Raw genomic sequence first — 27,415 nt, 5'->3', positions numbered from 1 at the left:
CTCAACCCAGCTCCCAGCACCCTGGGGCCCCTGGTGCTACTTGACTTGGGTGCTGTGGGGCACAGATGGTGAGTCTGCCATGCCTGAGATGGGCCCTGTCTGTCACAAGTTCTGGGGGTCCCCTATCGTGGTGGATCCTGAGAGGTCTAGGGAAGCATCCTTGGGAAGCTCCAAGGACACCTCTCTCTATCCTGACTTCCGGTCTGTTTGGATGCATGGTGGTAGTTGGTGTTCTTAAGAGAAGTCCAAGGCTGGGTTATCCTTGGAAGAAGGAAAACCTTTCTGGCCCTTGGACAGGGTGTCCGGGACAGGTAGTACTGCCCGTTAGGGGAACTACCTCGAAACATGGGGCATTTTTTTGATGGAGGTAAACATCTGAAGGGATGCAACCTGCATTCAGCTGAGCAGCCTGGAAAGCTTCAGGCCCCTCCCTTTTTTTTTTTTTTTTTTTTAAAGATTTTATTTATTTATTTGACAGAGAGAAATCACAAATACACTGAGAGGCAGGCAGAGAGAGAGAAGGAAGCAGGCTCCCTGCTGAGCAGAGAGCCCGATGCGGGACTCGATCCCAGGACCCTGAGATCATGACCTGAGCCGAAGGCAGCGGCTCAACCCACTGAGCCACCCAGGTGCCCCCAGGCCCCTCCCTTACAAAGAATTCCCAAGACAACTTTTGAACCACCCCTGCCCCAGGACCTCACGTATATGAAAAGCCTGTTTATCTGAACCCAGACCTTTTTAACACGTAAACACCAAATTGTTTTTGCACATTTTGAGAAAGACTCCATTTGCCAGGAATGTACCTACATGTAAATGAAAACCGGACTTTGCTTTGTGCAGCACTTTGCCAAGAACCAGATCATGATTTTGGAACATCAGGTCACCCGCCGTGGCGCAGCTTGTGGTACACCAGTGGCCAGGAAAACAATATCAGTTGGCGTCATAGCTGCTGCATCCAGGTTGATGGTACATAGCGGTGGGCAGTGGATACCATCGCCTTCTTGTTCAGCTGTGTCCCCCGCTTTCACATAGGAAATACCTACAATCAATCACCTTCATTTCTCCTTCCTGTTGGGGGTGGAAATGGTCTGGAGTTGTGGTCACTGTTGCCATGCACCGTGGAAGGATATTACTCATGCATTTCCTTCCCAGGCAGCCCTGGGGGCTGGGCCCCGGAAAGGTTGAAAACTGGGGTAGCAGTGATCTTTCCAAATCACTGCAGATTTCAGGGTTTCCAGTGAAAAAAGCCTCCAGTGAAAAACCTCCCCGGAATATTTTATAAGTCTTTTTCCCTCCCTCCCCCCCGCCTTATCCTGCTTTGCAGAGCTTGGATTGAGATGGAGATTCTTGGGGGGAGGGGTCCAGAACGTGGCTCCCCAGTTAATGGGTGATGGAATTTGTACAAGAGCTGGGCAAAGGTGAAAGGACCTGTCCTGCCCCAAATCCCTCATCCCTTTGCTCCGCTTCACTGACCCTTTCACCCCCTCCACACTCCAGGCAGCTAACTTCATCCAAACTCTGACCTCTTACACTCTCTACTTAACTCTGGCCCAGGGCAGCCAAGACAAGCAGCAAGCAGGGCAGCATGAGCCGATCATCCCCCCATCCCACCCAACTCCAGTCCATGGGCCCCCAGAATGCCCCGGTTCCCCTGCTGCTGCCGCCGCCGCTGCCACCACCACCGCCTGATGTACAAAATCCCTCCTCTCACCCTTGGGCCTCTCAGTGTGGGCCTCCTCCCTGGGGCCTCAGCTGTCTTCTGGCTCTGCAGGTAGGCGCAGAAGTGCAAGAGCTGGTTCTGACTGAAGAGGCATTTGGTGGGGAGTAGGAGTGGCATGAGAAACCCTCCGGAAATAGGTATTTCTAACCCTTTTCTGAAGACCACCCTTCCCATTCCTCCCCCTGCAGCATATCTTGGTCCTGGCTTCTCTGCTCTGGGCCTCCCACCTGCTCCTGCTTCCAAGTCTCCCCCCGGGAGAACTCTCGTACTCCCCTGCCCAGCTCTTGGCCTCCAGCCTCTTTTCCTGTGGTGTGTCCACCACCCTGCAAGTCTGGATAGGCAGCAGGTGAGGGGAACTCCCTGGAGAGAAGGGGGCGTGTGTGTGTGTGTGTGTGTGTGTGTGTAGGTGTGTGTGTACTCGTGTGAGTGTAGGAGAGGCCTGAGAAGTTCTTTGAGCTGCCATGCTTTGCTAGACCTGCCAGGGCTGCTGTTCCTACAGGCTCCCTCTTGTCCAGGCTCCATCCTTAGAGTTCCTTGTCCCTGCTCTGGTGCTGACCAGCCAGAAGCTACCTCTGGCCATCCAGACACCTGGAAACTGTGAGCACAGAGCAAGGGCAAGGGGTGAGGGTGGGGTGGGGCTGCCAGTCGGAGCCTCCAGGTGTAGGTGGGTGCAGGATGGAGAGTGGGCAGTGAGGGGAATGGCTAGGCTCTGGAGTCTTGGAGCTGTGCCGAGCCCCAGCTAGGATGGCGGAATACTGGGGTTCTGTCCCACTTATTCTCTCCTCTCCATGCCCCCCCCCCACTTTTTCCAGCCTCCCTTGTGCTGCGCCTGTGTCGGGGGTCTGGCTGCCATGGCCTGGGGCTCTGGAACACTTCTCTCAGAGAGGTAAGTGCCTCGGGGTGGGGAAGAGGAGGGCTGCCTGTGCGTTGCCAGGATGGAGGAGGTTCTAGTTTCCAGTTGGTGGGGCCTGAGATGGTCTGGGGGAAGGAGCTGAGGCAGGGACCCACATCTGGAATTTGGAATTCAATAAGAAGTCCAGGTTGACATCAGAAAGGACCAATATCTACCATTTACATCGATGTGGATGGAACTCGAGGGGATTCTGCTAAGTGAAATAAGTCAAGCCGAGAAAGATAATATGGTTTAATTCATATGTGGAATATAAGAAATAGCACGGAGGACCATAGTAGAAGAGAGGGAAAACTGAATGGGAAGAAACAAACCATGAGAGACTCTTGACTCTGGGAAACAAACTGAGGGTTTCAGGAGGGGTGGGGGGTTGGGGGCTGGGGTAACTAGGGGATGGGCATTAAGGAGGAGGGACCATGATGAGATGGGCCATGGGTGTTATATGCAATTAATGAATCAATGAACAGGACATTGAAAACTAATGATATACTATATGTTGGCTAATTGCATTTAAATTTAAAAAAAAAAAGAAGTAGTAGTAGTCCAGGCTGAGGTCAGCTCCACTGAGCAGAATGCTTCCTCTTTGTGCTTTTCTTGACTCCTCCAGGTGTCTGGGGCTGTGGTGGTATCCGGGCTGCTCCAAGGCACCCTGGGGCTGTTGGGGGGGCCTGGCCACTTGTTCCCCCACTGTGGACCTCTGGTGCTGGCACCCAGCCTGATGGTGGCAGGCTTCTCTGCCCACAGGGAGGTGGCCCTCTTCTGCTCTACTCACTGGGGCCTGGCCTTACTGTACGTAATTCCTGACCGGCATGGGGTGGTGGCCAGTGGGTTGTGCGGGCCTGGGGGTGGGCAGAGCAGCTGGCCCTCCTCCCCAACTCAGCAGCTGTCTGAGCAGGGCCGATCCTTCATGGATTTAGAATCCTGAGCTTTTTCTGGATTCATTTGGTCTCCCACTGACCCCTACTCCCCCACCAAGGTATCCACCTTCCTCTCTTCACTGGGGCCCCTTTAAGGGAATTCTACCATTCCTACCTCCAATACCGCCCTCCCCCCAACAGGATACTTGCTTCCTCTTGCTCCTGAAGCTCCTTCTCTCTCCTAGGCTTATCCTGCTCGTGGTGGTCTGTTCTCAGCACCTGGCCTCCTGCCAGTTACCCCTCTGCCGCTGGAGGCCAGCTTCCAACTCTTCCCCTCAAGCTCCCATTCCCATCTTCCGGCTCCTCTCGGTATGTGGTGGTCTGGGGGAGGGCCAGTTGATGAGAGAAGGACTGGCATAGAACGCTTACTAAGCCTGCTCCCTTTGGCTTCTGCCTGCCCCTCAAGGCTGGCTTGGAAGGTTCTGGGTGGAGGGGCTCTTTCTTGTCTCAGTCTTGCCGCTCAGGTGCTGATGCCGGCGGCCTGTGTGTGGATCATTTCTGCCCTTCTGGGTCTGCACATCATCCCCCTGGAGCTGTCTGCTTCCCTTGAGGTGCCATGGGTCTGGCTGCCTCACCCAGGTAGGTTTCCTCTTCGTCCTTTACTCTCTGACTCCAATAAAGGGTATATTTCTTCGGACTCGCGATTGAGTGAATTTCATTTGAGTTAAATCCTGTGTTTTCTCAAAACACGCAGGGGAGAGGAGTTGCCAGTCCGAGGAGCAGTGCTGGCCCCTCGTCACAGGTGTTTTGTTGTGTGTTAAGAGACATCTATAAGCCCACCACTCCCTATTGATACCCAATTGCCCAATTTATTCATTTGTTACCACCACCCTCCACAGGCATTTGGGTCAGTGACCTATGTATAAATATTGCTTTTGAGGCATTGTGCACAAATGCCATTCATTTGTCAACTTGATACATGTCTGTTGATTGCTGATTTTGTGCTGGACAGATGATAGGGCACATGGTGATGAATATAACAGACACGGTACCTATACTTATGAAGCTCTGTCTGCTGGGGGATGCAGACACTACTTAGTCATCCAAGCAAGTGTGAAATTGCATGTGGTACATGTCACAGTGGGGAGGTATGTTGTGTAATGATAGCTTATAATGGAGAATCTGACTTTATCGGACAGATCAGGAAAAATATTCTTGAGGAAGTGATCTTTGAGCTGAGATGTGAGAGATGAATAGCAGCCAACAGGGTGAAGGCAAGGGAGAAGAGCATTCTAGGTAGGGAGAAGAGCCCATGCAAAGGCCCTGTGGTAGCCAGCCACACAGCAAGTACAAGGGCCTGAAACAAGGCCAGCGTATCTGGAGTGAAGGAAGTGAAGCAGAGTGCCGTGAGCGATGAAGCTTTGTAGACCATGGCAAAGGGATGAGTCTTTATCCTGAGTTTGTTGGTTTTGTCCCGACATTATCTTAAAAAATAATGGGCTCTCGAGGATTCTTGTGGCACAGAGCTTTGGAGGCAGGGGGATGCTCCAGACTTGAGTCTGGCCCCAAGGTGGCTCTCTTTCCCTCCCCAGCTGAGTGGGACTGGCCCTTGCTGACACCCAGGGCTCTGGCTGCGGGAATCTCCATGGCTTTGGCAGCCTCTGCCAGCTCCCTGGGCTGCTATGCCCTGTGTGGCCGACTGCTACAGTTGCCATCCCCACCTCCACATGCCTGCAGTCGCGGGCTGAGCCTGGAGGGTCTGGGCAGCGTGCTGGCTGGGCTGTTGGGGAGCCCTATGGGCACTGCCTCCAGCTTCCCCAACGTGGGCACAGTGAGTCTTATCCAGGTATGTGGGTGGGGGTGTGGGTGGGGGCGGGGGAGCTGGAGGTTTGGGCGAGGGGAGGAAACTCACACTGACTGGTTGCCATCTGTGTCCAGCGTTCTGTCAGGAACTCCATATCAATGATCTCATTTAGGGAGGTGCCTAGAAGTGGTAAGGGGCTAGGAGTGGGAGGAAGACACTAAGTCATCACCAAATTCCTTCTGTGCCTCAGGCACTGTACCCAGGCTGGGAGTCATATAAAGTCCCTGATCTCTTGGGCACTTCAGAGGGGGAGAGGCAGACAATTTAAGGAACAAAGTAAGAAAGGCATGCCTGGGTGGCTCCCTGTCTTGGTTAAGCGTCTGTCTTCAGCTCAGGTCTTGGTCCCAGGGTCCTGGGACTGAGTCCAGCATCAGGCTCCCTGTTCAGCAAAAAGTCTGCTTCTCTCTCTGCCCGCTGCTCCCCCTGCTTGTATTCTCTCTCTCTCTCTCTCTTTATGACAAATAAATACATAAAATCTTTTAAAAAAAGGAAAAAAGTAAGATAATTCCAGAGTGATATGTCCTATCAAGAAAACAAAGCATTTAAAAGTTTAAAATATTTTAAAAAGAAAAAGAAAGCAAAGCAGGGTAGTAGTGGGATAGCGGTTGAGAAAAGGAGAAGCCTTCACGTAGAGTGCTTCTTGGGAGGGTCATGTTTGAGTTGGGTTCCAAATGATGAGAATGCGCCAGCTGGGTAAAACCCTTGGAGAGTCGAGGAAGAGGTGGTGTTTTCTGGCATCTCTTCTTCACCTAGGCTGGCTCTCGAAGAGTGGTGTACTTGGTGGGACTGTTCTGCGTGGGGCTTGGGCTCTCCCCGAGGCTGGCCCAGCTCCTCACCGCCATCCCACTGCCTGTGCTTGGTGAGTGGATATATCAGCAGGCCTGGTATTGAACCAGCACTGACCCCACTCCCAGGACAGCCCAACTGGCTGGGTGTGGCTGGCCACCTCTCTTTCTGAACAGCATCCCCTGACATATTGATAGCTGTGTGTGTCAGCTGCCCTCATCACCCCCACCCCCAACATCTTGATCTCTTGACCGGGCTTCTGGCATCATTGGAAAATGAGCCTTTTGGTCGTCCATCTCCATCACCACCTGCCCCACCCTGCAATCCTCTCTGCTATTCTAGCCCTTCCTAACCTCCTTAACTACTTCCTTACGAGACAGGTGGGGTGCTTGGGGTGACCCAGGCCGTGGTTCTGTCTGCTGGATTCTCCAGCTTCCACCAGGCTGACATTGACTCTGGGCGGAATGTCTTCATTGTTGGCTTTTCCATCTTCATGGCCCTGCTGCTGCCAAGATGGCTTCGAGAGGCCCCGGTCCTACTGAGTACAGGTGGGAGAAAGGAGAGGGCTGGGAAGGGGGGTTGGACGGGATTGGGAAACAAGAACTGGAGGCTTGGAGCTCTCCAGACTCCAGGTCCCACACCCTTTTCTGGGCTTTGGCGTAAATAGTTCATCCATTCGTTTAACAAACATTTATTGAGCATCAGACTACCCTCTTAGGAAACAAGGTGCCTCCAGATGTTGCAGTCCAGTGAAAGAAAGAAGACATGTACAGACATAGCAGGAACAGTTCAGATAAGGAGCTGGGTTGCTCGGCAGCAAAAGAGATAGTTTCTGTTTGGGATGATCCAACTTAAATTTTATGGAGAAAGTAACATTGAGCTGGTTTGACTTGAACATATTTAGTGAGAGGAAGCTCATTTCCGGTGGGGAACCATCATAAACAATGACTTAGAAGTAGGAAGACCTAGGGTATTTCCGGGGAGCAGCAAATACCTCAGTTGGTTAGTGCAGCCTAGCCAATAGCAGTGGCACTCAATTGAGGAGGATTTTGCCCCACAGGGAATACTCAGCAATATCCAGAGACATTTTTGGTTCTTACAAACAGAAGAGGGGATTGTTATTGGTATTTAGTGGCTAGAGGGGTTCTGCTAAATATCCTACAAGGCACAGGACAGGCCCCCTCAAACAAAGAATTATCTGGTCCAAAATGTCAGTAGTACTGAGGTTCAGAAAACCAGGCTAGAGCATAGAAGGTAAGAATTGGGAAGTAAGGGGCTCCTGGGTGGCTCAGTTGGTTAAGTGTCTGCCTTCGGCTCAAGCCACAGTCCCAGTACCCTGGGATCGAGCCCCACATTGGGCTCTCTGCTCAGCAGCAAGTCTGTTTCTTCCTCTCCCCCTGCCTCTCTGCCTGCTTGTGTGAGATCTTTCTCTTAAATAAATACAATCTTAAAAAAAAAAAAAAGCAGAAAGTAAGGTTAGGGCTTTTATTTATCCATTTATTTATTTTAAAGATTTTTTTTTTTTTTCAGTTAGAGAGAGAGGTTGCTGGTGGGGGGAGGGGCAGAGGGGGAGAGAGAAAAAGAGAGAGATTCTTCAAGCAGACTCCCCACTGAGCAGGGAGCCTGATGAGGGCTTGATCCCAGGACCCTGAGATCATGACTTGAGCTGAAACTAAGAGTCGGCCGCTTAAACAACTGAACCACCCCAGCACCCCAATGGCTGGGGCTTCCAATACCTAACTTTTTGGATCTATCTGGAGGGCATGTGGGTACTCAGAATACAGGATGATGGACTGGGAACTTGTGAGAAGGGCCTAGGTGGGGGAAATAGAGAATAGTGGGACAAAGGTGAAGGAAGATGGGATAACAGTTCAGAAAGACCCGTCCTCAGCCCAAGACGTAGACTGAGATCTAGGAATATAAGACTCATTGACCCTGCACAGGATCAGAGTTCCCTTCCTGCCTGGCCCCAACCCTCTATAGGCTGGAGTCCCTTGGATGTGTTACTGCGCTCGGTGCTTACAGAGCCCATCTTCCTGGCAGGATTCTTGGGCTTCCTTTTAGAGAACACCATTCCTGGTAAGTTGAGGCCAGGCCCCAGCACAGTGGGGGAGGAGCCAGGATGTTCTCTCTTCCTGGGTAGAGCAATAGCCTGACAACCTTTCTTTTGCAGGCACAAGGCTTGAGCGAGGCCTAGGTCAAAGGCTGCAATCTCCTTTCACTGCCCAAGAGGCTCAGCTGCCTCAGAAGTCCAGAGAGAAGGCTGCCAAAGAGTATGAGCTTCCTTTCCCCACCCAAAACTTGCGTAACTGTATCCCCCAGCCCCTCCATTGCCTCTGCCCGCTGCCTGAAGACCATGGGAATGAGGAAGGAGGGCCCTCTGAGCCAGGAGAGACAGCTGATTTGTTGCCTGGCTTTGCGGAGCAGTGTCCTGAGTCTAGCCAAGAGCTTGGGTCCCAGTGATTACCGGGAGTCCTACTCCTTCCCTGGTTAGTTTACCGTATCTCCCAGCTTGCTGGAGAGTCAGCTCCCAAGTTCTAATTTCTCCTGAGAAGAAGGTGTGTGTTTGCGCATGTGTGTGTGTGTCTATGAGAAATGGGCCCACCTAAAGGTCTCATTTCCCAATAGGTGTGTTGCCCTTCCTTTTCTTAATTAGGCCTAATAACAACAACAAACATTAATTAGGCCTAACTGTTCCACGTTCTAGGCAAGGGCCACGGTTTAGTGGGCTGTGATCGAATGAATGAGATTCTGCATCTGAACTATCTATGGTCAAACCCCAGCCTTCGCTTAACAAATATTTATTGAAGGCCTTCCATGTGCAAGGTTCTGGAACTACAGATGCGGATAACATAGGGTCCCTGCCCTCTTAGGGAACCTATCATTATAAAGACCTATGTGATTACTAACTAAAATCTAAGGTTAAGGCGGCCTGTAATAAAAATTAAAACAATGTTATGGAAGCCAAAAGGAAGAAAAAAAAATATCTTTAAAAGACTTTATTTATTTGACAGACAGAGATCACAAGTAGGCAGAGAGGCAGGCAGAGAGAGAGGGGGAAGCAGGCTCACCGCTGAGCAGGGAGCCGAATGTGGGGCTAAATCCCAGGACCCTGGGATCATGGCCTGAGGCAGAGGCTTTAACCCACTGAGCCACCGAGGCGCCCCAGAAAAAATTAATTCTGATTGTGGATAGAGGCAAACACAGGCTTTCTGAAAAAAGTAGCACCAATCAAGGCCCTGACGGGAGGAGGATTTTTGCTCCTGTAAAGTGGGCGGCGAGAGTATTTCAAGCTTAGGTATCCAGCTGGAGCAAAACCATAAATTGTGCAAAGCAGAAAATGAGTTGAGGGATTTCAAGTTTTTCTGTGGTGATGGAGCATAAATATGGGGCTAAAAGGAAGGAGAAATGAAGACAGGAGAAAGGATGAGGTCAAACGATGGGATTTATGCATTTAAGAAGGATCCTCTCTGAAACGGTTGGAACGCTGGTGAGGACCAGAGAGATTATCTAGTGAAGTTCAACCTCCTTATTTTATTTATTTTTAAAATATCTATCTGTCGATCGATCTATTTATGGTGGGGGGAGGGGCAGAGGGAGAGGGCGCAGCAGACTCCCTGCTGAGCAAGGATCCGCGGGGCTGGATCCCAGGAACCTCAGATCGTGACCTGAGCTGAAGGCGGCCGCCTAACCGACGGAACTAGGCAGGCGCCCCTCATTAGATTTAAAACAAAACAAGCGGTTGGACAGGTAAGGGAGGGAAGTGATCTTAGTTTACTGACAAGTCCAAATCCAGACAGCCCTCTCCCGAACCTCCTCTGGCATTCTTTTTACTCCGCCAGCGCGACTTCGAGGGGCGCCCACCACCACCTCAGGTCCTATAGCAGCCGGCCGCCCAGTCCCGTTCCGGCTCCCCTAGGGCGCGGCGGACCCCCAGCTCTAAGACGTCGATCCGACCGCTCCGAGGGCCCAGATGCCCCGCCCACGTTGGGCCCGGGCCCCGCCCCTCTGTCCCGAAAGGCCTCTACCCTAGGCCTTTCGGTTTGCGCGGGCCAGCCCGCCGCGGGGAGGGCTGGAGCTCTCGCGGCCCCTCACGGTAGGTGGAGCGGGTTTCGAACCGGGGCCGGGACTCGGCCGGCGCCGGGCGGTGAGGGACCCCGGGGACCCTGCGCGGGCGAGCCGGCGGGGACCGGCGCTCGGCCTGAGAGCCGCGGCGACCTCCGGGGGTGGGCGGGGCGCGTGCGCCGCGCGTGCGCAGCCCGCCTTCCGGCGGCGAGGCGGGGTTTGTGAAGCTGCTTGGTGGTGGGGTCCTCGGTGCTGCAAAGGGACTGGTGGTCCGCTTTGTTACCCTCGAGGGGCCCGGAGTCTTGTCTCGGTGCGGCCGGTGCTGTCGCAGCGAGGCCGGATGGAAACTACGCCGCCAGGCGGGGCTCCTGGGGTGGGGCTGCGGTAAAGCGAGCGAGGGTTGGTCCCCACCAGAGGGCCGGGGCGTGGCCCCGTCTAGACGGTCGCTGGGGCCTTGCTGCCCTCTGCAGGATGACGGGGGAACTGCGCTGAGAGAGGAGCTCTGCCGAGGGGCGGAACTCTGTGCAGACCCGGGTTCTCTGGCGACCTCCTGCTGGCCCTCGACGCTCTCCCGCTTCATTCTAGAATAACGCACGGGCGAATCTAGTTATCGTGACAGTTAAAGGCGGCCTTGAAGGGGGAAAAATGAGATACAGAGGTCTTGGACTCAACAGGACGCGCTTTGTGGGAGCAGCCGACACCAGGTCTGGTGCTGAATGTTTTAGACCTTCCTATGGGGCCTGATCCTGAGCGCAGTTTAAATTCCTGCCCCAAACAGGACAAAAAACAATCATGCTGTTTGAGGGTTTTGAGCTCCCAGGCTTTCCGAAGCGATGGGCCAGGATAATCAACCCAATTTGGGGCACTCTTTCAAGACATACTGCAGAGCGCCTACAGAGGACAGAAGGGTTTGGCGGCTTCACTTGTTTACTTGCATTTGTGACCTTTCGCAACGTGGAACTCTATAGTGACGGGGAGCTTACTCATTCCAAGATCCCTTCCCTGTGGTACCAGCCCGTGGGAAGGGACTGATGTCCCATCCTCCAAACGCAAGGTTGTGAGGCTGCTGCGAATAAAAATCACAATATATACTTTTCACCCAGCTATTGACTGCACAAATTAAGTGTTGTTACAAGACCATGCATCAAAAACTAAGTTATGGTTGGAGGAACTAGGGCTTAGACCATGATCGAAATGACTGGAGGAACAGAACCGTGTTAATCATGCGAATGAAATCCTAGAAATTTCACTATTTTCTTTATATTCTAAGGCACTCCCCTCACTTCACTTTCTATTTATAGACTGAAGTGGTGAAGAAGTTGTATCACTCCCTGCCAACAGGAAAAATGGTTGAATTTCCTGTACAGTAGCCATAGTTACTGAACATCTACTAGATTAAGACTACAAATTTAGTTGTTGAACCAGAAGAGTTGATTTCCAGAAGTTCTAGGGTGTGATGTCATTGAGGGCAGTACCTTGGGTTAGGGGTGTATGGGGGACGAGTGAAGCAGAAGTTAATTGTTTCCATCTCTGGGAAATGGTGTGCCTTGTTTTTATGTTTTTAGTCATCCAGGTTCTTGAAATGGGATTTGGGGTTTTTTTGTTTGCTTCTGGACATAGAGTTTGTTAGCCTTTATTTGTGTGTCATTGATCCCTTTGAGAACTTGATAGATTTGGGGACCTCTTCCTCCCAAATGGTTATCTGTGTGTATGCACAGATTTTGCCTATAATTCCAGAGTGTTCACATGCATAGACTCTAGATTAAGAATCCCTGTCTCTGGGAATGTACGTATCTGTGTATATATAAATATTTAGATATCTATATTATATGTTATTATATAATTATTGTGTAATAACTATATATAATATTATATATTGTTATACATTGCTATATATTATTACATAATATATGTATATTATATATACTTGAAAATCTGAGACCTAGAGTTTCATTTCTAGATAATGATAAAATAATTTGAATTTGCTGCTCATGACACTTCCGACTTACGATGTTTTGTAAGACAAGAACTATTCTTTCTTTTCTAGAAGTTCTGGGAAAGGGTAGCATGGTGTATTTATTAGGAATGTGATAAAGAGACAAGAATGGCTTAGGTTCCCACCTGTTAGAAAGCAGAAATACTGAGACCAACATGCCAATGCTTAAACACTACAGAAGAAAGGTATTTTCATACCCTTTAGGAAGTTAATTTGAAAAATAACATAAAATTCTAATTAGATTTTAGTGGCCAAGAGATAGTAAGGTTATATGTGGGCTGGTTATATGTGGGGTAGGATATAGGGTGTGGGGGGGTAAGAGCTGGTTATATGTGGGGTAGGATATGTGTGTGTGTGGGGGGGGGTAAGATGTAAATGTATACCTTCTGTCTTATTAGGGAGGAGTCCTTCACAAGGCTGATTTGCTGTAGCACTGTTTGTGTGGGGCCACTGTCCCCAGGCCTATAGTGTCCTGGGGTACTTCCCTAAATCCAGATTCTTCTGCAGATGGAGGAGCTGGAGGAAGGCCTGCTGATGCAGCCGTGGGCCTGGCTACAACTTGCTGAGAACTCCCTCCTGGCCAAGGCGTATATCACCAGACAGGGGTATGCCTTGCTGGTTTCAGATCTCCAGCAGGTGTGGCATGAACAGGTGGACACTTGTGTGGTCAGCCAACGAGCCAAAGTAAGCATGAAGAGAAGTTCTGCTGCGGGAAGGTAGTAGATATCATTTCTATCTTAGTGAAGGTCAAGGGTATGTTCACATCAGCCAGCTTGCTGACCTGTAGGTTGCCAAGGGATGAGGAATCATATTGGGACAATTCCAATGTCCTGCCCTTCTACCTAAAGCCCTGAGATCTCTCTCTCTTTCTTTCTTTTCTTCCCTCTCTCTCTCTTTCAAGATTTTATTTATTTATTAGGGAAAGAGAGAGAGAAAACTAGTGAGGGAGGGGGAGAGGGAGAAGCAGACTCCCTGCTGAGCAGGGAGCCCAAGGAGGGAATCCATCCGAGGTCTGAGCCCAATAAGAGAATCTGTCCCAGGTTCCTGGGATCATGAGCCGAACCCAAGGCAGATGCTTAACCATCTGAGCCACTCAGGTGCCCCCCCCCCCCCAGGATCTTTCCATATTGTCTGTGTGTTCATTTTTGCACTGGTTACAGTACAGGGTAGGATGGTGAAGTAGGCCAGTCGCTCTCTGTTTTTGTTTTCTTCTTTCCTGTTCCCCTGTTTTTGTCTTCCCTTCCTCTCAAGCCCACTGTCTTCACTTTAGCCAGAAGTTCCTTTGCTGGGACTTAGGGGAAAGTCGGTTTCCTTTTTGCACCCTTACTCTGTCCAACTCGTGTTGTCTCTTTAGGAGCTGAACAAGCGGCTGACTGCCCCGCCTGCAGCTTTACTCTGTCATCTGGATGAGCTGCTCTGCCCGTTGTTGAAGGACACTGCTTGCCCCAGCAAAGTTAGCTTTGTCTGTGACCGCGTGGGCGAGGCACTGATACTGCGGGTGCGCAGTGAGCTCTCAGGTCTTCCCTTTTATTGGAATTTCCACTGCATCCCAGCTAGCCCTTCGCTGGTGAGTGTAATTCAGTTGTGGAGTTGGGGAGGGGAATGCCAGCTGCTTTGAGGTGGCTCTTGGGTGCTCTTATTTTTTTGAGTTTGACATTCTTCTTTAACCAGAAAACTTTCCTTGCCCAGACAGAAGGCAAAACGGATTCTTGACTGGTACATCCTGTCTTTGCAAAGGGACCAGGCAAAGGTTTGGTTTACCTGCTTTATTGGGTATCTTTATTCATTACTTTATTTAATATTTATGAAGCATCTACTATGGGCTAATTGTTGGGTGTCCAGACTAAAACAATATAGCCTATACCTAGAGTTCATCATCTAGTGAGAAGACAGACAGGGAATAGGTTAAAATACGGTAAATTCTTTGATTGTGGTAAACTCAGGATGATTAAAGGTCTGAAAAACCTTCTGGAAAAGAGAGGGTTTTTGTTTTGTTTTTTAGTGATGGGGAGAGAGGAGGTGGGAGGGGTAGAGGGAGAGAACAAATCTTTTTTTTTTTTAATTCTTTTTAAAGATTTTATTTATTTATTTGACAGACAGAGATCACAAGGAGGCAAAGAGGCAGACAGAGAGAGAGGAGGAAGCAGGCTCCCTGCTCAGCAGAGAGCCCGATGCGGGACTTGATCCTAGTACTCTGAGATCATTACCTGAGCTGAAGGCAGAGGCTTTAACCCACTGAGCCACCAAGGCACCCGGGAGAGAACAAATCTTAAGCAGGCTCCATGTCCTAAGAGATCCCGACATGGGGCTCGATTCTCACAACGCTGAGATCATGACCTGAGCTGAAATCAAGAGTCAGACACTTAGCCAGCAGGGCCACCCAGGAGCCCCATTGAAGAGAGTTTCTGAGCTGAGTTTTGAAGATGAGTAGGAACTAACTGGGGGAAGATCAAGAGGTCATTCTAGGCTAGAGTGCATTTTGAGAGGTGGGGAGATGTATAAGTGTGGGACAAGTGGGGGAATTTCCTGACTGCAGGGAGTTGTGAGAAATGAGGTAGGCAGTGGTCAGATTTTGAGGGATTCTAATGAGTTTGGATTTTACCCTAAAGGCAACGGAGATTCACTGAAAAACTTCAAGCAGGGGTTTAGCATGATTCAATTCATAGTTTATTAACAATTCATAGTTCATTAATAGTTTATTAACAGCAACAGGATTGATAATACACCAGCATTAGATACATTTCTGAACATTTCTTGTCACTGAATCCTCACGACTGTCCTGCAAAATAAGTAGTATTGTTCCGTCTCCAGAGTAGGAAGCTGAGGCTGAAGTCTCTCCAAAGTCATCCAACTGTTGATTTTAATTGTGTTTTTTGTGAAATTTTCCATCCTTGTGCTAGTCTACATCTTCTGCTCAAAAAAACCTTGTCACTTTTTCTAAGCAACACCAGGGGGCGCTGTTCCCTCAATAATGCTTGTTCTGGGACCAACACCTCTTTGCTGCCACAACTAGTCTCACTTTACATCAGGCAGCCCTAGAAATTCAGAATAGTGAGACCGAGGACGTAGTTCCGCCAGGAGGCTGAGGGGCTCTAGTAGTTTTTTATTTGCCCCCAAAATAATAAAGTAAAGAATGATGATGTTGTCACTAAGAATGATATATAAAAGGAAAGTTAGCCCTTCTAGGCAAATTTCTCTAGTTGGGAAGCTGCCGTAAGAAAAGAAGCGTCAGTGTTTGGAGTGGAATGAGTCCTGGTTGGCCATGGGGAGAAGTGACCATTGGGTAGTTGGTGAACAATTAGACATTAAGGTAAAATAAAATACTATTAAAAAAAGAAGCATGCCAGCCCAGGGAAACCCCTGAGGCTGAGGAAGCTTTACAGGGAAAATGTTAGAGCCAGCGGACACGGTCAAGGATGTAGGCGGACACTATTTCGGGCTTGTGTGTGTGTCTGTGAGGTCACACAGTCCTAATTTTTGTTTGTTACTCATTCTTGTGATGGTTTTTATTTCATTTTTTTTTCAATGAGCAATTCATGCAAAAGGCAAACATTTCAAATAGAATTAAAGAAGGGTCTAGAGTGAAAAAATAGGTCCTTCTACTCTTCTCTCTAGTCCCTCATTTTCCTTATTTAAAGCAACTACTGATACCATCTTCTTGTGCATTCTTAAAGCCGTAAGTAGGTTTGTATGTACGCAAGTATGTATATATACTTACACCATCAAATACCTATCTGGGTGGACATGTGCCTTTTCATAAATGGCAACATGCTATCCACACTGCTGAGTAGCTTGCTCTTTTCACTTAATTAAAAGTGAAAACTTAAAAACTTAAAAACCGTAACATATTTAGAAAAGCTGCCTTAATATTCTTCACTGGTAACAGAGAGCTTTACTTAATGAATATATCAACATGTATTTAATTGACAGGCTACCGGTAGACACCTCCGTTGTTTCCATTCTTTTGTTATTACACATAGTGACTATCCTTGCAATTTACTTTTCCTAAGTGTAGATGTACGAGTCAATTCCCAGCCGTGGAATATAGCTGAAACAAGGAATGTTTGGGGGCACCTGACTGACTGGGTCGGAAGAACATGTGATTCTTGATCTTGGGGTCATGGGTTTGAGCCTCACATCGGGTATAGAGATAGCTTAAATAAATAAATAAGCTTAGTGACGCCCGGATGGCTCAGTGGGTTAAGCCTCTGCCTTCTGCTCAGGTCATGATCTCAGGGTCCTGGGATGGAGTCCCTCATCAGGCTCTCTGCTCAGCAGGGAGCCTGCTTCCTTCTCTCTCTGCCTGCCTCTCTGCCTACTGGTGATCTCTCTGTCAAATAAATAAATAAAATCTTAAAATAAATAAATAAATAGATAGATAAATAAACTTAAATAAAAGGGAATATTAGTACCTTTAATCTTGGTCCGCTCATGCCAGATTGTCTTCCAGAGAGATTGCACATGTAAATTCCTACCAGTCACGCAGGAGAGTAGGAGAGTACCGCGGGTGGTGGGTTCACGCTAAGTTCTCAGGCTGTGCGGGACAGGATGGGATGGCTACAGCCTCAGGTCTCTACTCTTCCACTTCCAGCCGGCTTCCTTCGTCCCTTCTTCCTCCTCACCGTTCTTCCTTGGAGCAGATGTCATTTCTTCTTCGGTGGTGGTGGTGTTGCTGTTATCTTTCCTTTCCTAATGTAATTCTTGATATTCCAATTTTTGACTTTCAAATTTGGCCATTTTATAGTTTCTAGGAGTCACAGCCTCAGGTTTTTTTGTTTTGTTTTTTAATTTGTTTTGTTTGTTTGTTTGTTTTGTGGCAGGAAGAGCCCACGGGCTTTGGAGCCCGCAGGACTGAATTTGTCCTTCAGCTCCACCCCTTTGACTGTTTGTGTTACCTGGGATAAGTCATTGCATTTTTATGAGGTTTGGCGTCATCATCTGTAAAGTGGGGATGCCAGTCCTCACCTTACTGCTGATTTTAATTGAGCTTTTATTTTATTTTTTTTTTAAAGATTTTTATTTATTTATTTGACAGACAGAGATCACAAGTAGGCAGAGAGGCAGGCAGAGAGAGAGGTAGAAGCAGGCTCCCTGCCGAGCAGAGAGCCCGATGCGGGGCTCGATCCCAGGACCCTGGGATCACGACCTGAGCCGAAGGCAGAGGCTTTAACCCACTGAGCCACCCAGGTGCCCCTAATTGAGCTTTTAGATTAAAGCCAAGACCATACATAGTATTACTTAACTTTAGCATTATTGTGGCCCTTTGAGAGCAAATACTCTGACTCCCTAATTTTTCCTTGAAGAACCTAAGGACCATGAGAGCGCTTGGGATTAAGCCATTTTCACATCTGGGTGCTCCGAGAGTCGGGGCTAGAATCTAGATCTAATTCCCAGTCTGTTGCCCTTGTCGCTGTATCCAAACCTGATAGAATAAATCTTGGGATTGCTAACAGCCATTTGGGTCTCCCTCCTCTGGCTTGTCTACGTTTCAATGGGAAATCTGCAGATGAGGGGGGGGGGTATGTTATAAATAGATTTCCTCTGGAAAAGATTGGAAACTCCTGCCTCCTTATCCATCACACTTCCTGACCTCCTTAACTGTTGTGAACTCTTCGGGGGCAGAAGCCTCATGGGGTCACAGTATGTGTTGGGCACACAGTAGGTATTTATTGAATTGACTTGTGAAACCACAACTCTTCATTGTCTTTAAATGAAGGGGTGAGGATCTTCCTCACCTCCCCAAGCACTTCAAGATTTTTCTTTGTAGTTTCTGTGGATTTGCTTTGAAACCCAGTACTTCAACCACAGGCATTGTCCGAACTAACTGATCTCTGATTTAAGTTAGTGTGTTAGTGGGCATCTAACTTTGAAATGAGTTATACTCCAGTGATTCAGAGTGACATAACCAATTCTATGAAATTACTTGAGAAGTTGAAATATTTAACTGTTATTTATTTATTTGGCTATATAGACATCGGAGTCTGATAAATAACTTCTGGCCTTACCATATTTAATTAGACATGACATTGATTAATAACTGTTTCTCATTCTGTTTCATGTTGTCAGATTTACCACCACTCAAAGAGATGTCTGTTAAGGTGGGCTCCCAGAGAGAGGCTGGTTGTCCCTTTAAGGAGTTTCTGTTATTTGAGGGCTGTCACCAGAGGGAAGGCAATGCTCCTTGGTTACCAACTTTGATTACTTTCAGCTCCCCGCTCCAAACACTGACTTGCTTTCATCTGAGGAGTCCCCTGTTTCTCCTCCTGATCTCCCCCAAACGGGATCAAACCTAACCAAACAATTCCTAGGAACGAGGGTTGGGTCTGGAGCAGGTGAATGTTCCCAAAGCAGATCTTTGGTCTCGTTTTGAGCGTACTTCCTGCTTATCCTCAGGATCTGAACTGAGGACCAGGGCCAGCTTGGGGTGTGCAGCATGATGGTGAGAAGTGACGGATGTTTACAACTACATTTGACTTCTGGTCTTCTACTCTGCATCAGTATCCCTGCATTGGCCGGGTCCTGGTGGTGGTGCAGAAGCTGCGGGCTCTAACCCTTACCACCCCCACCTCCCCCAATCTCTTCTCTTGTGCTCTGTCCTTAGAGAAGCCTGGGGGGTGGGCTGACGATGGCCAGTGCTGCCTGTTTTTCTAAAGTTCCATTGGAAACCCACCACCGTCATGTATTACATGTTGTCTGTGGTCGCTTTCCTGCTGCAGCAGTGGAGCTGAGCACTGTGACGGCCTGTATGGGCCCCAGAGCTGAAAATATTGACCCCCTGGCCCATGCGGAATGAGTTGCTGACCTCTGATCTTGGGCATTTCTTCATGGTGACTCCTTGGGCTCATCTCTTTGGGGGAAGGGAAAGGGACTCACAAAGAGATGAATGATTCTAGTTACTTTCTTTGGCTAAGGCTTTTTTCTTTCTCAGGCTAGTGGACACCTTGTGCGGGTGGATTATTCTCTATAGTTATACGTTGTTACGTGAGAACACAGTCCCAGCGGCACAATGGTGTGCTCATGCTTGTGTCCTTCTTACCTTGGAAGACACCTAGGAGTGAGGTGTGCTGGCGAGTTTCTTCCTTCCTAGGCTGGCCTCTCGGGGACTGGCTGGTTTCTGTCCTGATGATCTCAGACTTTGTGACCTTCCTGGGAGCAGAGTGAAACTCTGGGCTCATTCTGGGCTATCGTCAGCCCTGAACTGGCTTGTAATCAGTGTCTGGGTCTAATCCGAGACAAATTCCAAGGCTCTCTACTGTCTGTTGCTTTTTGTCTAATGTTATGCTCCAGCCAGCACACTCTGTTTTAGCCACGCCCACTTTCCTAAAGTTCTACTTGGATCTTCTGCTTTTGTCTCCTGCTCTGTGGAGAGTTGAAGCAACACCTTTCTCTTACCAACCTTTTAAAATCACCCCCCCAGGCTGCCTCTCCACGTGTCCTCCTCTGTTCTTCCCACCCTTTAATCTAGGCTACAAAGAAAACCCTTGAACTTCTTTCACCTACCTATTTTGTTACTTTATTGTTACAGTCATGCCAATGGGTTCCTTGCTTATGAAATGGTAAGTTCCGGTGAAAACATTTATTTTGCAGTATTTTTCTAGTTCCTAAAACAGTGGGGAGTACTCCATGCCTGTTGGCTGATTGATATCTCTTGCATGAAAGGTCTCCCAGCATCTGATTCGTCCTCTCATGGGCATGAGTCTGACCTTGCAGTGCCAAGTGAGGGAGCTAGCAACCATGCTTCGTATGAAAGATCTAGAGATCCAGGACTACCAGGAGAGTGGGGCTGTGCTGAGCCGAGGTGAGAGGGCATTCTTTGGGGGTGTTGGGTGGGGAGTGGGACAGATGGTCAAAGGGACTCAGGAAAGGGGAGGGTCATCTGCATTAGAGGGGTGCTTCCCCGAGGAGGTGGGGTGCTGGGTCCTGACCGTAACTGGAGACTTGATGCCGGTGACACTTCCCTCTGCCTCAAGGACCCGACTGGCACCCGAGTCACCCATAGATGCTGTAACCCATCCAGCCCTGCCCTGGGCAATGGCAAGGACAGACCTTGGAAAAGGGCCAACAGCTGTATAAAACTGGGGAGTGGGGGCAGGCAACACACACTTGGGACCTTCTGAAGCACAGTTCCAGCTTCAGAATAAAAATTCAGTTCGACCTTCGTCTTTGTGGCAGGAAGAATGCCTAGAGTGTACACGCCACTGGACATGTCCTGTGTGGTTGATTGCCCTCTCCTCTGCCTCCTGTTCCCTCACATACTTTCATCCCTTCTCCCAGTGGACTCTGGGTGTTGCACGTGTTTGTGCTCCCTCCCCAGAAATCTTGGGCTCTTTTTCTTTTCCTTCTCACAGGCAGGAAACTCATCCTAAGACTAATATTTCTTTTCTGTATCCCTTCTTATTACAGATCGGTTGAAGACAGAGCCATTTGAAGAAAATTCCTTCTTGGAACAATTTATGGTAGAGGTAGAGTATATCACGATAAGGATTTCCTTTCCCCTTGCACAGTTTTGCTTTATTTTCTCTTTCTAGGTGCCTGAGTACTGACTTGCATTTTGGGTGTTAGGTGGCTTGCATGCTTGGAAAACCTTTCTCTGGATAAGTTGCCTATAGAAAATCTGATAAAACTTGAGATGCCCATGGGGAAGATGGGGTGAAATAAGGGGCAAGAATATAAAAGGCAGAAGTGGGCTGGTCAACATTTGTAAAAACATCTCTCTGTTCACATCCCTAGGAATTTCATTTAGAATTCCCTAACCTTGGAAAGTTTGGTTGACCAGTTGGTCCATTTTTGCTTGTTAAGATCTGATCGCAGGTCTGGATTATAGAATGGGTGGGGGGGGGCTAGTCATTATTACTGGTCTGGGCCCCTCCAATATCCCACAGCAGAGGAAGGTGAAAAGCACAGGATTACCATTTGGGAACTGTCTTGTGGGCACAGTAGGCTGTGGAAAATCACAGTGTTTATACAAGGGGACTGGCAAAGGAATGAATGGGGAGTAGATAATTGTGGCCTGTCAGAAGCTTCTGCCTAGGTTTCCCTTCTAAGGATTAAGCTTGGCCAAAAGAAACATCTATTAAATGCCAAACAGGGGGAGTATTAATAATAGTGACCTTTGATAATACCAGTCAATATTGATCTTCTCCTTCTCTAACTCTTTTAGGACTTGTTGCTTGTACAGTTGGTACCTTAGCATTATTGCCCTTTTTTCTAATTATACATGTGACCCAAGTTGGTGCTTCACTATGTAAGCAAATAATGCTATTATAATATCGTGTTCTGTATAGATCATTCGTATTTCTGTCTTGCCATCTAGGCTACTTTGTAAATCCCTTGTGGACAAGGATTGTGACTCATATTTCTTTTGAATATGAAACTGATATTTTTCCCAGGGCTGGGCAGGAAGAAAGCAGGTGTTTTTGACTTGGAACCTTCTGTTCTGCCTCTGTACATTGGCTGAGCAAAGATGCCATCATGCTTCGGGGCTTAACACTAAGAACAAAAAAGGCAAGTTGAGTGCTGAGTCCATCTACTGAAGCAGTCTAACTCTGGAGAAGAAGAGAAGCTCACACTGTTACATCTTGAAGTAGAATAGATTTCAAGTCTTTATGGGGAAAGAGAGACCATTAAACCTAGACTTGCCACAGAGAGATTTCCTCAGCCATTTTTCTGTCAGATAGCTTCCTCTGTCTCTAAGTCTTCATATTAAGGAGGCTAACACAGGCTGGGGACGACATACTGATTCCCTGCCCCAGCCCCTTAGCTAAACAATGCAAGGCTTATTCTTAGCCCAGCAGAAGGTCCCTTCCTGATCCGGTGCTCACATACCCCTCTAGCTTGGTTTCTTGATATTTTTCATTATGAACTTTATGCTTTAAGTCACAGAGAATGACTTTGGATTGCCAAAATGCCTTCCTCTAGCCTTAACGTCTTGGCATGCATTGTTCCCTTTATCTATAACACCCAGTGCCCTGGCCTTATCTACCTTGTAAATTTCTATTAGTCTTTTAAGTGTGGGCTTTGACTTCTTTGGGAGACTTTTCCAGACTCTCCCTGTAAAGATAATCCTTCTTCCCTGCTGCTGTCCTACCTTGGTTCCTACCTCTGTTTTACCACTTATAACTGTGTGATAGATTCTGGTGTTTATATGTCTGTGAGACTGTGCCTTTCTCCTCTATTGATCTCTGAACGTTTTGGGGACAAGGACTGCATCGAATGTATTTCTATGTCCCCTGTGCCGAACACAGTGCGTAGGAGTAGCAGGTTCTCCATAAGTCTGTCGAAGAAGATGTTGATAAATGTGTGCTGGGAACGGGGGGGTGAGGGGGATCTCATGAAAGTTGGGGAAATGTGGCCTGTGGATACAGTGCTGCTTGTGACCTCTGTATCTGGGGTCTTGGGTTCTTCTCCTGGTTTATTTTGCAGCTTTGGTTGAATCAGTGCTCCCAGAGCCTCTGTTTTCTCATTTGTCCAATTGGAAGCTCATCTCTTCCATGCTTTGGGGGCAGGGGTGGGGGCAGGACACAACCCTGCAGTTGTGGAATGAGAAAGCATACAGAAGCTCGGGGTAGCCCAGGAGGCATATTGGTGTTTTGGAATCAATTACTTCATGAATACTGGTCTTCTAAGCCCTGGGTGGACCACACCCAAACCACAGAGACTTAGAGAATTTTATATATCTTCAAAGGATCTGAGAAACAGGTAGCTGTAGTTTTCCATTTCCTGGGTGAAGAAGGTGGGCCTCAGACAGGGTAGGTGACTTGCCTAAGGTCATGTTGCTGTAGCTGGACGTTTAGGAGGAGGGATCATCCCTGTTCTGCCGCTCTAATGGGTCGTGTACACCAGTTAGAGGAGGGTTAAGGGCTAGGAGAGTGTGGCATACTCCCAATCTCGCAAGGACAGGATCACTGCACTGTCCTCCAGGATCACGGAGTGTCCCGCGTACCTGCTAGAACCAGCTTCCTCATGGGACTGCAGAATTTCTTATGGCCACTGCACCTTTTCAGTGACTCTGCTTGTCTGGGGTCCTACAAACAGGACACAGAAGGGTCATGGGGTCACCTAAGACAGCTGAAAGGATGTGCCATCAAAATAAGCAACATAGGAAGATAAACAAACCAGGGACAGAAAGCCTGGGACGAAGGTGCGGGGGACGGGGGGGGTGGAGCAGGGCTGATGTCAGAGGGGCCTCACGGTCAGTGCTGGGGTCTGTTTTTCCTGGTTCTAAGAGAGAGGCCATAGAGATCGGGCGCAGAGGGCAGTAGGACAGGGAGGATTCTAGGATACTAGGGCCAGCAAAAATATTTAAGGGTTGACCAGGGGTTATGTCTTCATATTTGGTTCTTTTGTTTTTCCTCCCCTGCCCCCCTAGCCTTGGATTTCGCATTTCCAGGGAGCCCAAGGGGGCCCATCGATGGTGGCCTGACTGGAGGGGGCGTCCTGGCAGTGTTCTTTGGGTCAGCTGGGAGGAGTGGCTGCTGGTGTGCTCTTCATAGAGGGAAGATCCCCACAGAGAGCATCTCCTAGGACTGGGGGCTGGGAGGCACTGTTCAGAGTGGGAGATGAGTCAAGGATTCGGGAATGATTCCTACATGGCCCAGGAACTGCGTGAGCAAAGTTTAGGAGGATGAGGCTGTTGTGGCCTTCTCTCACTCTGGTCCACTGGAGGGAGTTCCTTCCCCCAGCCCTGTCCCCGCCTCCCCCTCTCCATCTGGTTGCCATCAGGCTGTGCGGCTGCTGGCGGGCTCTTTATTTATTTATCCCAGTGTAATGGGGTGAGGAGGGAGCTGGCCTGAGGCTGGCATTCCGAGGCCATGCCACTGAGCCACAGGCGGTTGGCCTGGGTGTGTGAGTCACTGGGGCTGCGTGCTGCTCAAACCAGACGCGGCCAGGCTCAGGGACAGCAGGCAGCCCAAAATAGAGCCCCGCCCTCTGCAGCTGGCAACCTCTGGCCAGGAATCAGCCCTTGACACCAAAACCTGAGCAGTTGCATGAAGTTGGCTTCTTTAAGGGGCGGGGGTTGGGGTGGGCACTTCACAGCGAGATCCTCTCCGTCCCTGTCTTCAGAGGAAAGTATTGGGTCCGCCCGACACTCCCATTGCGGTGTGCCATTTAATCTGTTCAGTGTAATACCTTCACGAATTTTTACCGTGTACTTACAGTTATGTAACTATGGTGGACACTGATTTGCTGAGCATCCTAAATGGTGCTCAGGCAGATACTTCTAGTTGGGAAGATATTCTTTTCTGCTCTTAGAAAGCTAGGGGTTTTATCAAAGCTGCCTGGGGAAAGAGGAGGAGTCATTTAACCTGGAGATTGCCTTCTGGTTGATTTCATCCATGGAGGACAGCTTCTGCTCGGTTTCCTCAGCTGGCGTCCCACGCTTCACCTGCCACTTCAATGTTAGTGTCACTCAAGACTGTGTCCTTCTCGCCTCGCTCTTCTCTCTCTGGGTCGTCTCATCCAGATCTCTCTTGGAACTGTCACTCGTATGCCACCGAGGGCCAATTTTCTATCTTCATTAGGCAGCCCACATTTCTTTCTGCACTTTTATTTGACTTCTACTTGGATATTCCACATTGTAGCACCCTATCCATGTCCAAAATAGACCCCCTACACCTCCCTACACCTCAGAAGAGATCGAATTCTCTTCCGGCATTCCTTATCTTGGGGAATCATACCCGTATCCATTCAGCTTTCGAAGCTGGGAACTTGGGAGGTACCTACTTTTCTCTTTGTCCTGATTTCCAAAGCCTAACTAGTCAGCTGTCTCTTGAATCTGCTCTCCTCTCTTCTGGCATCCATTGCTAAGAGTAGCAGCTATCCCCCCCCCCCCCCCGCCCACCACATTTTCTGGTTCTGGTCTGCCCTTCCAGCAGCCTCCTGACTTGTCACACGGTCAGTCCTTACTCCTCTTCCAGTCGAGTCTGTATTACAGCAGAGTGGTGTCTTTGAAACAGAAACTGCAAGCCGATTGCTTGGTCATTCAGTGGTTCCACCTCCTGGCATGGCACACAAGGTCGTTCATGCTTTGGTCCCCTTGCCCTCTGCAGCCTGATTCGTGGCCACTCTGGCACACGGAAGTCTTGATGCCCATACATCCCTTGACCAGTTTGCCTGGACTTCTCTTCCCTCTTGTGCTCGAGACAGACCCCTACTCAACTTTCCTGACTGCACAGACTTCATCCCTCTCGTGAGTTTTCCATGAGCGTTTTTCCTTTCCTCAGCCCTCTTCTTTCAGGCGCTGGCATACTCTCCTGCTGTTCCCAAAGCCTCCAGTACAGACCTCTGCCATAGTGTTTGGCATAAGTGAGGATATGGAAATGAAAAGGACGGATAGGGAGGCGGGAAAACTGAGTTGGCCCATCTACCCTCATTTAGGTTTTTCCTTCGTAAAGCTTGTGACTTCCTTCTCCTCAATGTTTTCTTTCTTTTTTTTTTTTTAATTTATTTGACAGACAGAGATCACAAGTAGGCGGAGAGTCAGGCAGAGAGAGGGAGAGGGAAGCAGGCTCCCTACTGAGCAGAGAGCCCGATGCGGGGCTCGATTCCAGGACCCTGAGATCATGACCCGAGCCAAAGGCAGAGGCTTTAACCCACTGAGCCACCCGGGCGCCCCTCCTCAATGTTTTCTTAACGTGGCTTCCATATTATGAATCTCTTCTGCTTTTTTTCCTACTTCATTGGTTTGCTCCTTCTCAGAATCTCTTGCTGGTTCTTCTTCTCCCTTACCTTTTTTTTTTTTTTAAGTAATCTCTACACCCAACACAGGGCTGAACTCACAGCCCTGACACCCCAGGATCAAGAGTCCCATGCTCCTTTGACTGAGGCAGCCGGGCACCCCTCCCTTACCTCTTAATGTGGGAGTGCCCCAGGATTCCGTCCTCGGTGCTCTTATCTTTTTTCACTTGAGTGATCTCAGGGAGTCCCCTGGCTTTCACTTCCGCCTTGTCGGCGAATCCCGGATTTAATCTCTATTCTTAGACCTCGCCCCCAAACTCTGGACTGCCTGCACAACATTTCCACATGGAAGTCCAATAGAATCTCAAACTCAGCATGTCCAAACCTGAACTTCTTCTTCTTCTTCTTCTTTTTTTTTTTTTTTTAATTTTTATTTATTTATTTATTTAACAGACAGAGATCACAAGTAGGCGGAGAGGCAGGCAGAGAGAGAGGGGGAAGCAGGCTCCCCCACTCAGCAGAGAGCCCAATGCGGGGCCTGATCCCAGGACCCAGGGACCATGACCTGAGCCAAAGGCAGAGGCTTAACCCACTGAGCCACCCAGGCGCCCCCAAACCTGAACTTCTAATCTTACCCCCCAAATTTGCTGTTCCAACAACCTCCTCCCCTTTCAGCTGGTGGAAACATCACACCCTTTCACTTGCCAGGGCCTCAGACCTTGGAGTCATCCTCGACTTCTGTCTTTCTCTCACACCCCGCATCTGGCCCATCAGGAAATCCTGTTTGCTCTGCCTTCAGAGTACACCCATAATTTCAACTCTGCTGCTGCCATTCTGGTCTGAGCCACAGCTGTCTCTTTCTTGCTTCATTGCAATAGTGTCTTTACTGATGTCCCTGCTGCTCCCTACACCCCTTTCTGGCCCATTACCCACAGAGCAATCTTAATAAAACACAGGTTGCATCGTGACACTCCCCTGCTCAACCTCCTTCATTGGCTTCACATTACACTTCTCGAGTAAAACCCAAAGGCCTTACGGTGGCCTACAAAGCCCTACGGGATCTGGACCTCATTACCCTCCTGCTCTCATCTACTGCTTTCTTCTTCCTTTTCTTCCCTGCGCCCTCAGGGGCTGCTTGCTGGTTTTCTAGCTCTCTAACACCACCTGCCTTTGGTTCTTTCTGCTTCCTGTTTCCTCGGCCTGGAATGTTCTTTCTTCAGACACCTGTGTGGCCAACTCCCTCACTTCCTTTATTTCTGGATTAGTTCTCTATTGCTTTATAACCAATTACCCCCAAACGGCATGGTTTAAAACAACAAACGGTTGTGGAGGGCCAGGAATTTGCAAGCAGCTTTGCGAGGTGATTTGGGTTCCGGGTCTCTCGTGAAGTTGTAGTCAAGATGCTGGCTGGGAGGGGCGGAGAAATGACTTCCAGGCTCTCTCATATGGCTGTTGGCTGGAGGTGCCATTGCCCTGTCACAGGGCTGCTCCCATGACATGGTCCTGGCCTCCTCTGGAGCAGAAGATCCCAGAGACAGCC

The 27,415-nt window shown here is 49.0% G+C and overlaps 3 protein-coding genes across 7 annotated transcripts in view; 2 read left to right on the top strand and 1 right to left on the bottom strand.

Moving 5' to 3' along the window:
• The first annotated feature begins 1,497 nt into the window (after positions 1-1,497).
• SLC23A3 (solute carrier family 23 member 3) lies at positions 1,498-9,666 on the top strand. 3 transcript variants are annotated; one of them, XM_059393498.1, is made up of 12 exons: positions 1,498-1,771; positions 1,909-2,066; positions 2,220-2,317; positions 2,533-2,606; positions 3,238-3,419; positions 3,733-3,856; positions 4,012-4,126; positions 5,080-5,333; positions 6,105-6,210; positions 6,518-6,685; positions 8,181-8,216; positions 8,311-9,666. In XM_059393498.1, exons 1-12 carry the CDS (start codon positions 1,586-1,588, stop codon positions 8,598-8,600), a joined length of 1,791 nt encoding a protein of 596 aa, XP_059249481.1. In that variant the 5' UTR covers positions 1,498-1,585; the 3' UTR covers positions 8,601-9,666. The 3 variants fall into 3 exon arrangements, with proteins under 3 accessions (XP_059249481.1, XP_059249482.1, XP_059249480.1); XM_059393497.1 differs by having other exon boundaries at positions 1,499-1,771; positions 8,121-8,216; XM_059393499.1 differs by lacking the exon at positions 5,080-5,333 and having other exon boundaries at positions 3,764-3,856; positions 4,081-4,126; positions 8,121-8,216.
• The window catches only part of NHEJ1 (non-homologous end joining factor 1), an 80,325-nt gene continuing 61,298 nt past the window's right edge, over positions 8,389-27,415 (top strand). Inside the window, exons 1-5 of one of the 3 annotated variants that reach the window (XM_059393503.1) lie at positions 8,389-8,410; positions 12,706-12,882; positions 13,553-13,765; positions 19,858-19,996; positions 20,602-20,660. In XM_059393503.1, the coding sequence (XP_059249486.1) occupies positions 12,706-12,882; positions 13,553-13,765; positions 19,858-19,996; positions 20,602-20,660 (588 nt within the window). In that variant the 5' untranslated portion in view covers positions 8,389-8,410. Of the gene's footprint in view, positions 8,411-9,846; positions 10,234-10,815; positions 10,907-12,705; positions 12,883-13,552; positions 13,766-19,857; positions 19,997-20,601; positions 20,661-27,415 lie in introns of those variants that run through there. The other 2 variants (XM_059393501.1, XM_059393502.1) reach the window with 2 other exon arrangements.
• On the bottom strand, positions 10,162-10,782 carry LOC132014441 (proline-rich protein HaeIII subfamily 1-like). Its single transcript, XM_059395475.1, has one exon. The coding sequence runs from the start codon at positions 10,780-10,782 to the stop codon at positions 10,162-10,164; it is 621 nt and encodes a 206-aa protein (XP_059251458.1).

The sequence above is a fragment of the Mustela nigripes genome, chromosome 3 (genome assembly GCF_022355385.1).
Source record: "Mustela nigripes isolate SB6536 chromosome 3, MUSNIG.SB6536, whole genome shotgun sequence".
NCBI lineage: Eukaryota > Metazoa > Chordata > Mammalia > Carnivora > Mustelidae > Mustela > Mustela nigripes.
This window is presented reverse-complemented; position numbering and strand designations above follow the sequence as displayed.